This window comes from Chionomys nivalis, chromosome 16, assembly GCF_950005125.1.
Source record: "Chionomys nivalis chromosome 16, mChiNiv1.1, whole genome shotgun sequence".
Classification (NCBI taxonomy): Eukaryota; Metazoa; Chordata; class Mammalia; order Rodentia; family Cricetidae; genus Chionomys; species Chionomys nivalis.
Window position 1 is genome coordinate 23,632,376 of NC_080101.1, and position 15,109 is coordinate 23,647,484.

Consider the following 15,109-nt stretch of genomic DNA (forward strand, 5'->3'; position numbering starts at 1 on the left):
ACACACCATTCATGTTCTGTCTCTATAGACCCTGCTGAGTTCCACACTCACTGTTTATGTCCTGAGACGTTGCTAACCTTGATGTGATTACAAAGGCAACTGAAGGCCTCGGAAAGGTCCCTCCACATTTCTTTCTTGCCTTTTCCTACCCAACCTGCAGTCTTCTATCTAGGGTTCCTCAGGCCAAAGGCCCTCAAATATCTCATCATTACAAATCAAGATGAGAATCAACCCTGAGAAGGTCAGGGTGGCCTTTCTCCACACTGAAAGATCTTCCAGCTGAGTCCACCCCTCTGCCCCAACACTCACCAGAGTGATCTGCCTCTCGGGAGTCACTGTGGGTGTGGGGAGCGGAGGCCCACTGGGGAGTATGCTGCCAGACCCCTCCTCTTCAGTGTCCTCTGTGGAGGCCACCAAGTCTTCTCCACCAGCAGGTGCCTGAAAAGGAGGTCAACAGGAGGGGTCATCATGGTCCCAGCCCACAAGGCTGTAGGATTGCGGGTGTCATGTCTGTGATGGCAACCCAATGTCAAAACACTCACCTAACTACCGGCAACCTCACACCCAGCTCTGTCATGCTAAAAACCCCTCCCATCTTTGGGACCCTGATCTTTAGGAAAGTTCTCAGTCACAGCTAGGAGGTAGCCAACTGGGATAAAACCCAACACCTGACTCCTTCTGTCACCGTCTTTTGTCTCTGTTCAGTTGGCGTTTCCCGAGGTCTCACAACAGAGACGAAGCTGTGTGTGCCTCTGCGGAGAACCTTAAGGGCTCCTGGTTCAGAGTGCTGAGCTTTCTGTCCCCCATGAGTCAGAGAGGATGCCAGTTGGGACTTACAGGAGTGAACACTTGCTCAGGGACCACAGTGGGTGTGAGAGTGGCCTGGGTATCTGTAGGACTCTGACTGGCTTGCTCAAGGACCACTGTGGGTGTGGGAGCATTCTGGACGTCTGTAGGGATCTCGCTGGCTTGCTCAAGGGCTGCTGTGGGTGTGGGAACATTCTGGATGTCTGTAAGGATCTCGCTGGCTTGCTCAAGGGCCGCTGTGGGTGTGAAGGCATCTAGGCTGTCGATGGCAGTCCCGCTGGCTTCCTCTTCCTCAAAAGCACCGAGTGGTACCTTGGACACAGCTGGGGTTAACAATTCTTCACCATTTGGACCCTGAAATAGAACTGACATCAGATTATGCCATAGGATCTCCACCCCACCCCCCATTTTTTTCCTTTGGGGGCTATGCACATGCTACAGACAGGAAACCACTGGGACCCCCAGATCTCATCAGCTCTATTGCGGCCTTGCCTGAGTTCTCTCTCAATGGGAAGCTACAACTGAGTGTACAGGCCTCCAGGCATCGTCAGCCCACCTCTGGAATCCATCTGCCTGTATATCTCTGTTCAGTCAGTATCTGGGCTTAGTTCACATCCTTCCGGCCATGGGGAGCTCATCTCCTCTGCAGGCAGCCCCCCCTTTTATCCTGTTCTGAGGGCCAAGCTCCAGCCTCTGTCACACTAGGACTTTTAGAACTGGAGTCTGGTCCCCGGTTTTCTCCTGCTGTGACACATACTTTGTCTTTAAGAAGAAAAGGAAAGGGAAGGAAAAGGAAACATTTTGGTCTTTGAAATCATCTGTGTGACAGTCAGGTGACCTGGAGAATTCTGTCTCTAGGCTGTGTGGATACGAGAACAGACCACAGGCTGCCTGCACTGTTCACTACAGACAGGAGAGCGAGCATGGGGAGGGACTTGGAGGTTGTTGACTTTGGTGGGCCCTGCTGCCTTCATGCTTTTGCTCAGCCGATTCATCCAGCACCTACCACTTGGAAGGAGCAAAGCAGATCTGGGAAGCGGGGGCTGCTAAGCCCTGTCTCCACCAGGCTCCTGATCCGCTAGGAAAGTCAGGCATGCCCTAGGAGCTTTTTACCAATACAATTAGGATGAAGTCTCCCAAGGACAAGGCCTAGGAGCCTTCACAGTCTACACTGGTGTGTTCCTACAGAAACGATGTTTGATTGACTGTGAAGGACAAGCAGGAAAGTGAAGGAAGGGGAGGGGGAAGGCTTTCTGCAGAGAGGAGGTGTGGGAAGACCACAGGGCAGGAAAAAAACTCAGAAAATCTTGAGGTAGGAAGCTGTGGCTCAGGTGAGGAACACAGAAGCCCCAGGTGCAGCCAAGAAGGCCAGTGACCAGACCCTGCTTGGCTTCTCAGGGGAGCTAGGTCAGTAGGTCAAGGTTAGCAAACCATCCCAGAAGAGGGGGAGCAGCCAGGCAGGTTTTGCGAGAGAGAGGCTCCAACGGGGTGTGAGCAAGGCCTGGCTGGGAAAGGAGGCCGCTCAGGGCCTATGCTGCTGAATGACAGATTTAGGTTGAAAAGCAACAGGACCTCATTCTCTTGGGATATGGGACGGAGGAAGAGGGAAGGTCATTCTACTTGAGGCAGCTGGGAAGGGACCGTCCCATTCACATGGGGTGGGAACACAGGGGTGGCCATGGGGTTTGAATCTGCTGTGTAAAGGACTTTCATGGGCTATCCCAGGGACAGGGTCAGTCAGTGTCCAGCTGGGGTGTGTGTGTCCAGCCTTCTCTATACTACAGGCAGATTGATCTTTCCCTCTACCCTGTCTGGCCTGCCTGTCTGTACCCTGCCTCCCTTCTCCTGACAACCCACAACAACACCAGAACCTCTTTTCCTCACACACAGGCCACGCCTTCCAACCCTGGTCCCTTGGCCCTGCTGGTGGGGACAAGAGACTCTGCACATGGCCCCAAGACTCCTCCCTACTCCTCTGACCACACAGGGTATCCCCATCTCTCTTCAGGCCCTGCTGGACCACACGGTCTGAGCTACATAAGCAGCACTCCTGGCCGACAAGTCCCACCTCTGAATGAGCATTGGTCAGAGGTGCTCGCACACACCCCAGGCCAGGGTATCTGGGCTTGCTGAGTGTAAGGCTGAGAGGGTTATTCTAACTCATCATACTACTTACCAGAGTGGCCTCTCCTCTTGGTTTCTGGGTAAGCATTGACAGAGTTGGCCCTGCAGTAGGCATGGTGTCAGCCTCTGCCTCCCCAGCAGTGCTGGTGGGCACTTCGCCGTCCCCTGATGCTGCTGATACCAGATTTTCCTCATTCTCTGGATCCTGAATGGAAAGACATCCCAAAGGTCCAGGTTAGTGAACCACCAGTTTGGTCCATGTCCGTGGCTTTAGGGGATAGACAGTCAAAGCCCCTCATGTACCTGTGTCCTGTCCCTCCCTCACCTTCAAAGCACAGGCACAGCTAAGACCTGTCCTTTGCCTCTGCTCTCACTGGTCTACACCTGCCAATCACCTGACTGCTTCTTGCCTCCTGCTCCCCTACATCAGTAACTCCCACATTTAGTGGCCCTCACCACTGTCACTCAGAATCACTCGCTGGAGCTTTTGAAAAGCTCTGACATGTTCATGGCCACCCCTGCTCATCTGGACCTGGATCCAGCCTGCCAGCTTCCTCCATCCTTTCTCTACCTAGAAGCCAGAGTGATCTTTCTAGAATCTGAATCCTAAGAAGATCCGTTCACCCTCTCCTATGCTTCAGTAGCCGCCTCTTCACTGGATGCTGCCAAGCTACCCAGCAGAAACCGCCATGCTCCCGAACTCTCCAGCTTACAGCTGACACCAGGGTCCCCTGCTGACCCCATGATACCCCGTACTTCTTCACTTCCTGTGTCGTCTCTGGGCCCCACCTGTAACATCCATCTAGCCCATCTGCTTGACTACTTTTCTCAAACCCCCAGGCTGACCTTCTACCTCTCTGACCTGGAAGATCACTCCCAGAGTATTTTGGGAGTCCTTTGTCCCTTGACCACTGTGTCTTGGGAACATAGCCTATCCTAATGACAATCAGCTCTGGCAAGCAGAACCAGAGCCTGGTGTGGCATGGCTCTCTGCAAACCTTTCCCAGTGAATGAATACCCTTGCAGCCCGTTGCTCTTGCCCACCTGGACTCTGCATAGTGCTGCCCCTGCGTGCATTTTCAAACAGGAGGCTAGGAACTGCTCCTAACAGAACTGAAATGTGTGTCTAAGTTACTCACCGAAGTAGCCACTTCCCTGGAGTTCTGGGTGGTCATGGCCAGGTTGGGGCTCCCAGTAGGTACACTGCTAATCTCTGTTTCCAGGGTAGTGGTGACAGGCACCTTGGCCTCCCCGGCTGCTGTTGCTGATAACACCTAGAAACAAGGGCCCAGTGAGAGACCCCGCAACAGGTCCCTTAGCTCTGATCAACAAGCCAATGGCTGCAGAGAACTGAGTATCTGGATCACTACATGGCCCCTGGCATCTGACATCCCACCAGCTTCCCGACTGTAGGCACCTCCATATTTGTGACTTCATCCCAGTCTTAGACCAGTTCCAGGCTTGCAAAAGTCAGGAGATAAGAAACATCTCTGAGGCACAGATGTCTTGCATTTCATGCTAACATCTGTCAGCAGACCCTGTGGCCATAGGCAATTGCCTCCTAGGTCAGCTGGCTGCAGCTCTGTGCCTTGGGTCTAGATACACAGATCTCCTGTGATCACTCCTGTGATCACCCCTGTACACCCATCTGGACAGAAGGACAATGACATTCTCTCCATGGTGCTTCAGCCACATGCAGGCAGCACTCTGCCCTCCTCAGCCCACTGCAGCCCTAACATGCCTTTCTTTCTTGGTTTGTAGAATAGCTTCCTCTGAGTAATGAAAAGATTGCGATAAGTCCCACAATGAATGGGGAAATAGAGCAGCTGTGATTGCAGCTGTCACAGAAAGAGACAAACTTTCCGGAAATGACAGTGCACACCTTTAACCCCAACACTCGGGAGGCAGAAGCAGGCAGATTTCTCTAAGTCTGAAGCCAGCTTGGTCTATATAGTGAGTTTTAGACCAGCCAGTTACGAGATCAGATTCTGTTTCAAAACAAAGGGGTGGGGAGGGCATGTTTATTTTTGTTTTCTAGGGTTTCATGTGTGTGTGTGTATGTGTCAGTGTGTGTGACGTGTGTGTATATGTGTGTGAGTGTGTGTGTATGTGTGACAGTATGTGTGTGAGTGTCTGTGTATATGTGAATTGTGTGACAGTATGTGTGAGACAGTAAGTGTGAAAGTGTGAGTGTGTGTGAGTGTGTGTATGTGTGTGTTGGTATGTGTGAGAGAGACAGTATGTGTGTGACATGTGTGTGAGTGTGTGTATGTATGTGTGAGTGTGTGAGTATGTATGTGAGTGTGTGTGTATGTGAGTATGTATGTGTGAGTGTGTGTGTCAGTGTGGTGGGGTGGGTATGGATGCACATGTGATATGGGTGCATTCACACACACATGAATCTGTGGAGATCATACTTGTTGTCTTCCCCCACGGCTCTCCACTTTATTTTTGAGACAGGGTATCTCACTACATCTGGAACTTGCCATTTCATCTAGGCTGGATGACTACCAAGCCCCTAGGATCCTCTTATCTGTCCCCCTGCCATCCATACTGGGGTTACAGGTATTTATCACTGCACCTAGGTTTTACATGGGCGTGCTAGGGTCTTCACACTTGGCTCTTCACACTTGTGCACAAACGCTGGAGTTGAGAAGCTGTGACCCTATCAAGCCAAGCATTTCTCAAACTGGCTTTGTAGATTTGAAAGACACCTGCTAAGAACAGTGTGGACATGGCCACAGTTAATAATGTTCTGAGGAGACTGTGTCATCTTAAGGGTCCAGTGCCAGGGGTCACCATGGTGAGGACCCAGTATTCATCACCAAGCATGGGTGAAAGCAAGCTGGGGTTGATTCTCCTCCACCTATGCTGGTGTGCCCTTGAAGCTTGGCCACTGTGCTTCCTCTATACCCTGGGGACATTGGTCCTGATGGCATTCAGCATCATCAAATTGAAATAAGCAAACAAGTCTCCTATTAGGCCATCATATCAAACTTACCACTCACTCACCTGACCATCGGTGACATTCAGCAGGGCTCCATCCCCTGAACCACCATCAGTACTGGGGTCCCTATCCACAGCATGAACCTCCAGGGTGTCATTTAGAATCTCACCAGACCCTACAGGAAGCAAAAATTGTGATATCAACAGCTACATTTTGCAGTCTTAGAAGAGAATGAGGCCACTCTTTTCCTAGTAACTTGGGGAGGTGTCCATGATTCCATTATACAGTGTTAAGAGGGAAGAGCCAGCCTAGAGGACAGGGAAAGACCCTAGGATCTGGTGCCATTATGGACTCTGGCACTGCCTGCTGTCTGGAATCCTGCTTTGCCCCTTCCCAGAATAGGACTCAGGGCAAATGCTTAACCTATGCCTCAGGTTCCTTCATCTGCAAGGAGATCATGATTCCTAGCTCACTGAGTAGAAATTATTCTGAGGATCATGCATCATTCTACCTAGCTGATATGGGAGAAATACTGGGGACAGCACCTGGCACAGAGCAAGCTACTCACAAACATTTGTTATCATTTGAGCTCTGTAGTCAATGAACAGAAGAAAGGACTACATATGAGTACATGATGTGGGAGTCCCCTCTGTATGCTGGGAATACCATTGGTTAATAAAGAAATTGGCTTGGCCCGGTAGGGTAGAACAGAGCTAGGCAGAGAAAACTAAGCTGAATGCTGGGAGAAAGAAGGCAGAGTCAAGGAGAAGCCATGTAGCCCCACCAAAGACAGACACTGGGAACTTTACCCAGTAAGCCACAGCCATGTAGCATACACAGATTACTAGAAATCGGTTAAATTATGTGTTAGCCAATAAGAAACTAGAGCTAATGGGCCAAGCAGGTTTTTAAATAATAGAGTTTTAAATAATATAGAGTGTGTGATTATTTCGGGTCTGAGCTACCAGGCAGCTGGGAACAAACAAGCGACTCCTTACAAGTACACATGTGACTATTCTATTAGATATTTATGCTATGAAGTCATTATTACCTAGCATACGTATTACTTGTGTAGGCATCTGCATATTTATGTATACACAGCTAAATCACAGTGCTGAATTTAGGCTTCTTCAAGATTATAGGAGCGGAAAGAGAGGGGAGATTATTATTTTCTGTTGTCATTGCTATTCCTACAACTCTACATTGACTGAAATGTTACCACATGCACACCTGTGGGGAGGGCATCAAAAGACAAATCGAATCCTAAAACAAAGAAGAGATGGCACTAAAATAAATGCATGCCCGTTATCCTGTGAGCCAAGCTGTCTCTTCTCTCAGAAGACCAAAATTTCACATTCTCAGCCTCCTCCATAACACCCTGAGGCAGGTATTTTGTCCTAATCACAACTTTAGGATAATAATAATAATTAATAATTATTAGTACTATTATTAGCAGTGTTGAAGACTGAGCCTAGGATCTTACACCGGCTACAAAGTACCTTCTCACCAGACAAGTGAAGTCACTGTGAGAGTAGTGGCTACAAAGGGCTTGTAAGTCAGGCAGGCTTGTCTCTAGACCAAAGTTTCTCCATGCATGTAGCAGTCACACATGCCCTATTTTTCCGGCTGATCCTATGTGGCCTCAGGTGGGATCCATGGAACTCCAGGAGTGGTCTGTCTGACTTTGGCCTGTGCCTGAGTCCTCCCTGCTCTGACCACCAGGGGGTGCTGTGCAAGCAGCTACTGGCCCCCAGGGTCACCCTGGAGAGAGATGGGTCAGGTGCTGTCAGAAAGTATAGCATACACATGCTTCCAATAATGGAGAGCTTTCCCCATGCAGAACGGCACTTAGGGCACTGGTTAACCTTCTCTCTATCATCTGGAATGGAATATCTATTCACCAAGAAAAGGAACACTAAACAAGTTCTAGGGTTTCCCTATGGCCTTCTTTCTCCTAGATGCGGAGCAGAGCTGTTTTTGGTACAGATGAGAGGCTCAGGTGGGAGGCTCGGCCTTCACTCGGCTCTTGCCTTCTTAGACTGGAAGAACCCCTTGCCCTACGCAAAGGCCCCAATTCATCCACCAGTAAACACAATTGATAATGCTTCTATATCGCCAAGAACAGAGAAAATACAGGGCACCCCACCCTCTCACTCATCAGGAGGCAAGGACGGTTTCAGTACCCAAGGAGGGTTAAGAAGGCTTGCAATGTCAGCCATGCCCCAGGCCCACAGCAAATAGACAGCCAAGTAGGGCGTCTTCAAAGCTGTGTCAAGCTCCTCCTACTCCCCCTCCCAAGCTTCCCTCTGCCACATTACCACAACTCCGTATTTCCATTGTAACTCTATTAAATTATTTATAATTTTCCAGTCTAGTATTCTCTACGCCTTGTCCACAGACTCCCCAAGCTCTGTTGTTAAAATAACTCTCGTCAGCCAATGGCAAAAGCAAAGAGAACAAGGGTGACTATTACTGTAAACGACACTGGAGACACAGAAATTTAACAGAATCAAAACCACCTGCAGTCCTACCACACGCTGTATGTTGGACTGAATTGGTAATGTATTTCCCACACATACAAATAACATGTATTCAAAGCAGTGGCCGAGGCAGGTTTGAAATCTGCTCCTACGGTGAAGACTCCATTAGCATGGCATAACTCGTTAGGTCCTCCCATCACGTGGATGAATGACGTCAAGTTGGCTCAACCCATCCTTACTATGGGCACTTTGGGTGAACATTGCTTCTGGAGGTGACCTTACCCCTACATCTCAGAGCTCTGGCCTTGGCTGAAGCAAAGGTCACCACCTCTGGGAAGTGGTATTCTCGGGCCTGGGGTACATGTCAGTCTGCTGCTTGGGGGAGTCACACTCTCTTTAGGCTTCCGTTGGCCTGCTGGGTAACCATGCCAGTCTCTGGCCATCAGGTAGCTGATCCCTGAGACCCAGACAGCTTGTAGCCAAAGTCAAGGGAAGATTCTGAGATGAGGCTATGAGCTTATAGGCATGCTGCTTGCCCCCTTTGCAAGGGCAGGCTCTTCCCACCTGTAAAACTGCAGCTAGCCGTACTGACTAGAAGGCACGCCGGTGGGACTGGAGAGGTATGGAAAGGTATTGCCACCGACTAGGTACTCAATTAGCAGTAATGATTATTATAAACTTTCCTGTCAGGAGAACAGAGGTGGAATCTGAAAGTTAAAGGCCCAGACATTGGAGAGCAAGTGCTAACTCTGCCCCTCTCAGGTTGCATGGTCTCGGCTAGGTGACCCAGTTTCTCTGTGACTCGGTTTCCCTGTCCTGTGTTTAAGGGGTGTGAGTGTCATTCTTCCCTTGAGGGGTGAAGAGATGGTGAGGGGAGCCCTGTATGTTGCACACATGGTGACCACGCCGTGGTAGACCACTGCTCTCATGCGTGTGTCAGGACTTGCCTTGCTCGGGGCTGCTATGTCCAATGATGCTCAAGTTGGTTTCTGGGGTTCCCTCTGGCACAGGTTCACCAGAAAGCTCCGGGTCCTCAGCAGGAGAGGATAAAGTAGGAGGCATGCTTATGGGATTGGCGTGCGCTTCTTTAGGCTGAAGAGAGAAAAATGAAATTTACTTTAAAAAGAATCTTTTAAGTAAAAAGGGATTTACCTAACAGTGAAGCACTGAAAAAAACATAGAAAGTGATTTATCCATAGAATCCTGAATAATCCCGAATGCCTATGCTGGCTGTGTCTCTGGGCAGCGTCACACCTCCCAGGCCTGAAAGAGGTACACACTGAGTGTAATTCCATCTCCACTCACTGTCCAGGGAGATATTGTTGATCTCAGACTAAGGTCTCTAAGCTCAGAGACCACACTTCTGTAATGCCTGAGTCCCAGAGAGCACAGAGCAGATGCTGGGTTCAGGAATGTGTGGGCCGTTGTGTCAGTGAGTCGGGCTGCACGGGTAACACCCTGTAAATCCAGCCCAGAGCAGCACGGAGGACGAGGCTCTGACAGCCATGCGAGGTCTTAACCAGTCTTACCAGCTGAGGAGGGGGTGGATACAAAACCCAACACCTGGAAATAAAGGAGATTGGAAATCCAGGCAGGAAACTCAACGCCGGTCCTAAATGCCCTGGATGCTGAGAGCAGTTTGTGAGACCCAGGGTTGTCAGCATTTGGTCTCTTCAAAAAATTTTTCTAAGCTCCAGATTGCTGAGGAGAATGGGGCGTTGAGTGGAACCACCTAGTGTTGAACTTGACTGCAGAAAAGGATCACATCTCTGCTGTATTACAACGCTATGGTTTCAGGGCTTGTTTGTTACTGCAGCACTCTGTGTGCATCCTAGCAAGAACAAGCTCCTTTCTTAACATTAGACTCTACTGTGCAAACAGTGGATCTTTGGTCCCTCATAACCGGGAGGACTGTCAGGAGCCCTGTGACTTCAGAGTTTGTGGTGCAGACCTTACAGTCAGACTTGGGTCAAATGCCTGCTTTGTATTTAGTTGACTGACCTATTTTGGATAAATCATACAGCCTCACTGGGCCTAAGTTTTCTCCTCTATGCAATGTAACAATAAGAAATGCTCCACAGAGAATGGAGAGATGGTTCAGTGGTTAAGAGCACTGGCTGCTCTTCCAGAGGACCCAGGTTCAATTCCTAGAACCCATTTGGTACCTAACAAATGGCTGTTGCTCCAGAAGAGCCGATGCCCTCTTCTGGCCTCTGTGGGTACCACACACATATGGTGCACATGCATTCATGTAGGCAAAACATCCATACACATAAAATAAAAAATGAACAGGTCTGTAAAAAGGAAAAGAGATGTTTTATAAATGCATAAGATTATTTCTGTGTTTTAGTAGTGAAATATTCTATATTACTAGAAAGCTGTAATTGAAATAAATGAAGTCGTGAAACAATGACTCTGAGCCCCAAGCCTAAGACACTGCCAATGATTTACTGCAGTGTCTTGTCCACGGCAAAGGTGTGAAGGAAGGCTGTACGGACTAGACCTGGAAGGTGGGCAGCAAAACGCAGCATAGAGGGAGTGTTTGAGACATCTGGTCTCAGGTACCTGAGCTGGGCTAGAGCCTGTGGAAGCAGCACAGTGGAGGGTGAATGAAAGGAGAGGTGGGCTTGGATGTAGGCACAAGGATGGTGCTGAGGGTGGGAGTGGCCAAAAGAGTCCAGAGTAGGGATGCTGAGGTCCAGCCCAGGAGGTCTGGGTGGGACACTGAAAAAGCCCAAAGGGCAGGAGCTACACAGGGGTGCTGTAATAGTGGGAATCCCCAAGGAAAAGCAGCAAAACCCAGCTAGGATTGACCCATCCTGGGATAGACACCTTCTTCTGTGAGGGGCTCAGGAAGAAGCTGTTTCCCATGGGTCCCTGATGGAGCTAGGAAAGCCCATGGAAGTGCAAATGTAGCCTCCAGGGGAGCCAATAGCTGGAAACAAGAGTACTTTGTAAGACACGTGGGCCTTGGACAGACACCTGGAGAGGCTGAGGCTGGGCCAACAAGAGGACAAGCCTGAAACAGCCTGGGCTGTTACTCAAAGAGATCTCAGGTGAGTTCTTGGGTTGCCTTTCAGCCAAAAGCTAACAGTGAATCGTATCCCGGCAGCCATAGCCACCTGGGCCCTGGCTCTGGGGAAAGCTGAGACTCCCAGAAGCTGCTGGGGAGAGAGTGAAGTATCTCATCTTGAGCACATAACCAATAGCTTCAGAGATGACATGCACAAGGAACCAAGCGTGGGCTGTGACAATGTAGAGATATTTAAAGACTTTAGTACATCTTCAGGGTATTAAGGAGGTGTTTTCGTTTTGTTTGTCTTTTTGACCACCCTCATGGTCACAATGCGATGTCCTCATTCCGCAGACAGGTTTCTATGAACCCATTGAGTGCCAGGTTGGTAACTGAACCCTGGGGCTTGAGAAAGAAATAAAGAATACACGGTTCCTAGAGCTCAGAGGGGCACAGATCAGACCCCAGCAGCCTATTCATGGGACACAGAACAGCAGAAGCAAGGGCCAAGCTGGGAGGGGGCATGGCAGGAGAGGCCTCACTGGGAGGATTTGGCCTGGATCCTGAAGTGGGTAGGAATTTGCCAGAAGGAAGGAAGAGTGGGGGTGGAGTGGGGGGTTCCAGGCAAATAGAACTGCATGGGGCTGTTGGGAGGAAGTCCCAGATGGTATGTCTGGGAAGCCAAGAGCCCTTAGGTGTGACTGGAAGGAGGCCTGGCTGGGACTGGGAATCACCCGCCTGTAGCTCTCTGCCAATGTGCATTTTTTTTTTTTTTTGGTTTTTCGAGACAGGGTTTCTCTGTGGCTTTGGAGCCTGTCCTGGAACTAGCTCTTGTAGACCAGGCTGGTCTCGAACTCACAGAGATCCGCCTACCTCTGCCTCCCAAGTGCTGGGATTAAAGGCGTGCGCCACCACCGCCCGGCGCCAATGTGCATTCTTATTCTTCGCTCCAGACACGCTGAACATCCAGGGAAGCCGCCCAGGAGACTCCTTATTAAAGGCCTCTGCCAGTCCCGCACAGCTGGGCACAGGGGACTCACGGGCACAGCCATGTCAATCCTAACTCAGTCAGAGATGAGGTTTCCATAAATGCCAAGGTATGTGAGCAGCAGCAGACATGGCCGGAGAGACAGGCACAGAACAGTGAAGGCGCTGACCCTAAATGGGAAGTGGGAAGAGGGAGGCCGCCTCTAGTCCAGTTAGTTTGCCCATTCGGCTCCGTGTCCTGAAGAGTGGCAAGCTATAAAGGCTGGGCATGGGGAAGTGGGATTCTGACTAAGAAAGAAGCCAGACAGAAAAAGGAAGGACTGTCTGGGACCAGGGGGTGGTGGGAATTCCCTGTGCTAGAAGGGTAACTGCCAGAAAAGCCATAAAGCCCTCAGGGTGGAGTGACTGAGAACATGCTGGATTCACAACCAACATCTGGTTCCATCACCTTCAGGCTGGGTGGCCTCAACAACATGATTGTTCCAGGCATGCTCCTACAGAATAGACCTCAGGAGCCCTGTCTGAAATGCCACTGAAGGCCGAGCAGTAGAGTCTCGAGAGTGAGTCAGCCACCTGTGTAGGTAGTGGGACACCTTCAGAAGGACACAAGAACTCTGAGGATGGCATCTCGCATGTGAGTGTTGGGGCCATCAATGCTGGGCCTAGGGGAATCCTCTTAGAGCAAAAGGCAGCCGCGGGGGGTTGGCATAACAAGATGCCAGAAGAAGCAGGAGGGGGTCCCAAAGGAACAGGGAACTCATAGTGTGCTGCTTCAAGTCTGGCCCTGAGCTCCCTGGCCTCTTGGAATATCGCCGGCCAATTGGCACCACCAGCTTTCACCCATCACTGCTATGTGCCAAGGCGGTTTGCCCACCTGCCATACTAACCCATGGAGTAGGCATGTTCCATGCTAGCTGTCTTGGAAAGGGTAGGTCTCTTGCTAAAGCCAGTAGGCAGGGACACCAAGACTAAGACCTATTCTGGGTAGGATTGGACATACAGCTCTTCTCCCAAGTGCCTAAGAACTTGGAAAAGGAAGGAATGAGCTGCCCCCAGAGACTCCAAGGGCACCCTACCACCAGACACTTTTCTTTGTCACTTCTCCAGGTCCTCAGAGATCCATTACACCCTCTCTGGGCTGATGTTGGCCATCAGTCCCGGTACCTGATGTCATGGTGTGCTAGCTAGTCTTATGTCAACTTGACACACAAACAAGAGTTGTTTCAAAGGAGGGAAACTCAGTTGAGAAGATGCCTCCATAAGATCCAGCTGTAGGGCATTTTCTTAGTTAGTGATTGATGGAGGAGGGGCCAGCCCATTGTGGGTGGTACCATTCCTAGGTTGGCGTTCCTGGCTTCTTTAAGAAAGCAGACTGAGCAAGGCATGAAGTGTAAGCCAGTAAGCAGCACCCCTCCACGGCTTCTGCATCAGGTCCTACTTCCAGGTTCCTGCCATTTGTGTTCCTGTCCTGACTTCCTTCGATGATGAACAGCTATATGGAAGTGTAAACCAAACAAACCCTTTCCTCCCCAACTTGCTTTTTGGTCATGGTGTTTCTTTGCAGCAACAGAAACTCTAGCTAAGACACATGGGAAGAGGCTCAGGAGGTTTGATTCCTGGCTCTGTTACTGTCTGACCCTGAAGATCTGCTCATCCCCCTGGGCACCCACTTCTACATCTGCACAGTGAATGATGCCACCTTCCTTGCAGGGGTTTGAAGGAAGAAGTGACATCGTATTTCCAGAAGCACTAACCCTCTTCCTCTTCTGCTTCTCCCTCTACTCCCAAGTTGTCTGTCTCCATCCTTCCCTCCTAAACTGTTGTTCCAGTCTCACCTTTAAGACCCTCTCTGGGGACTGCCACGGGTCATTAGCACCTCTATCTGAGTCAGTCTACCTCTACAGTATGGGCCTGGATGTACAGCACAAAGCAGCGTTGTGCTCAGAGCGCTGAGCGTGTGGCCCATTGACCTGTGCCCAGGACGTGCCCATGTGGCTAGGCCTGACAGGCACACAAGACTCCAGCACTGCCTGAGCAGTAGTACATGGACTCCTTGACATTCTTATCTCAGCCAAGATTGGCCAAGGTTTTGGGGGCACACTTCCACACTCCCACCCAGACCATACACCCAGTGGTAGATGTCAGAAGATCTGTGCACCAGCCTAGCTTGCCTCTCTGGATCTGTCTGCCCATCTGTAATATAGGCAGTTTGCTACACATGTCTTTCTAGGTCCTTCTAGCTTTAGCGGACTATGGTTCTGTTCTGCCATGCCCGCATCCCTGATCCCTGAGGTCTATAACTTATAACTATAACTTATAAGCCTTATTACTGTCTCTCTGCTTTCTATCAGAAGTGCCTTCATGGAGTGATGAGCCCAATCTGGGGGCTTTCTTTGCTTGCAGCTCAGATGCTCCTTGATAGTCTAATACATGCATTATTACACACCTCTCTCTGTCTCTTTCTCTCTCTCTCTCTCTCTCTGTCTCTCTCTCACACACACACACACACATACACACACACACCTCTCTTTCTCTGCATGTGTGTGTGTTCCTTGCTAACCCCATGGACTGACTTGAGACTTTGCAAACCCTTCCCTCTTAGCTGCAGAGCACGTCCCCATGAGGGAGAGCGTAAACACCAAGGTGAAGGTTGCTTTTGCTTGGGTCCAAAGCAGCACTGAGTATCTTTCAGGGCTGTTTCCCTCATGCCAGGCACTTTCTCAGACTCACCCCAAGCCGCCTCATCTAAAT

At 50.1% G+C, this 15,109-nt stretch overlaps 1 protein-coding gene across 1 annotated transcript in view; it reads right to left on the bottom strand.

Annotated features, from left to right (window-relative positions):
- Col15a1 (collagen type XV alpha 1 chain) overlaps window positions 1-15,109 on the bottom strand; it is a 101,616-nt gene that overhangs the window by 47,865 nt on the left and 38,642 nt on the right. The window contains exons 6-11 of the mRNA XM_057790402.1: window positions 9,306-9,450; window positions 5,944-6,053; window positions 4,071-4,205; window positions 2,984-3,136; window positions 838-1,161; window positions 310-438 (exon numbers count right to left, since the gene is read on the bottom strand). Of these exons, the coding sequence (XP_057646385.1) occupies window positions 310-438; window positions 838-1,161; window positions 2,984-3,136; window positions 4,071-4,205; window positions 5,944-6,053; window positions 9,306-9,450 (996 nt within the window). The remainder of the gene's footprint in view (window positions 1-309; window positions 439-837; window positions 1,162-2,983; window positions 3,137-4,070; window positions 4,206-5,943; window positions 6,054-9,305; window positions 9,451-15,109) is intronic.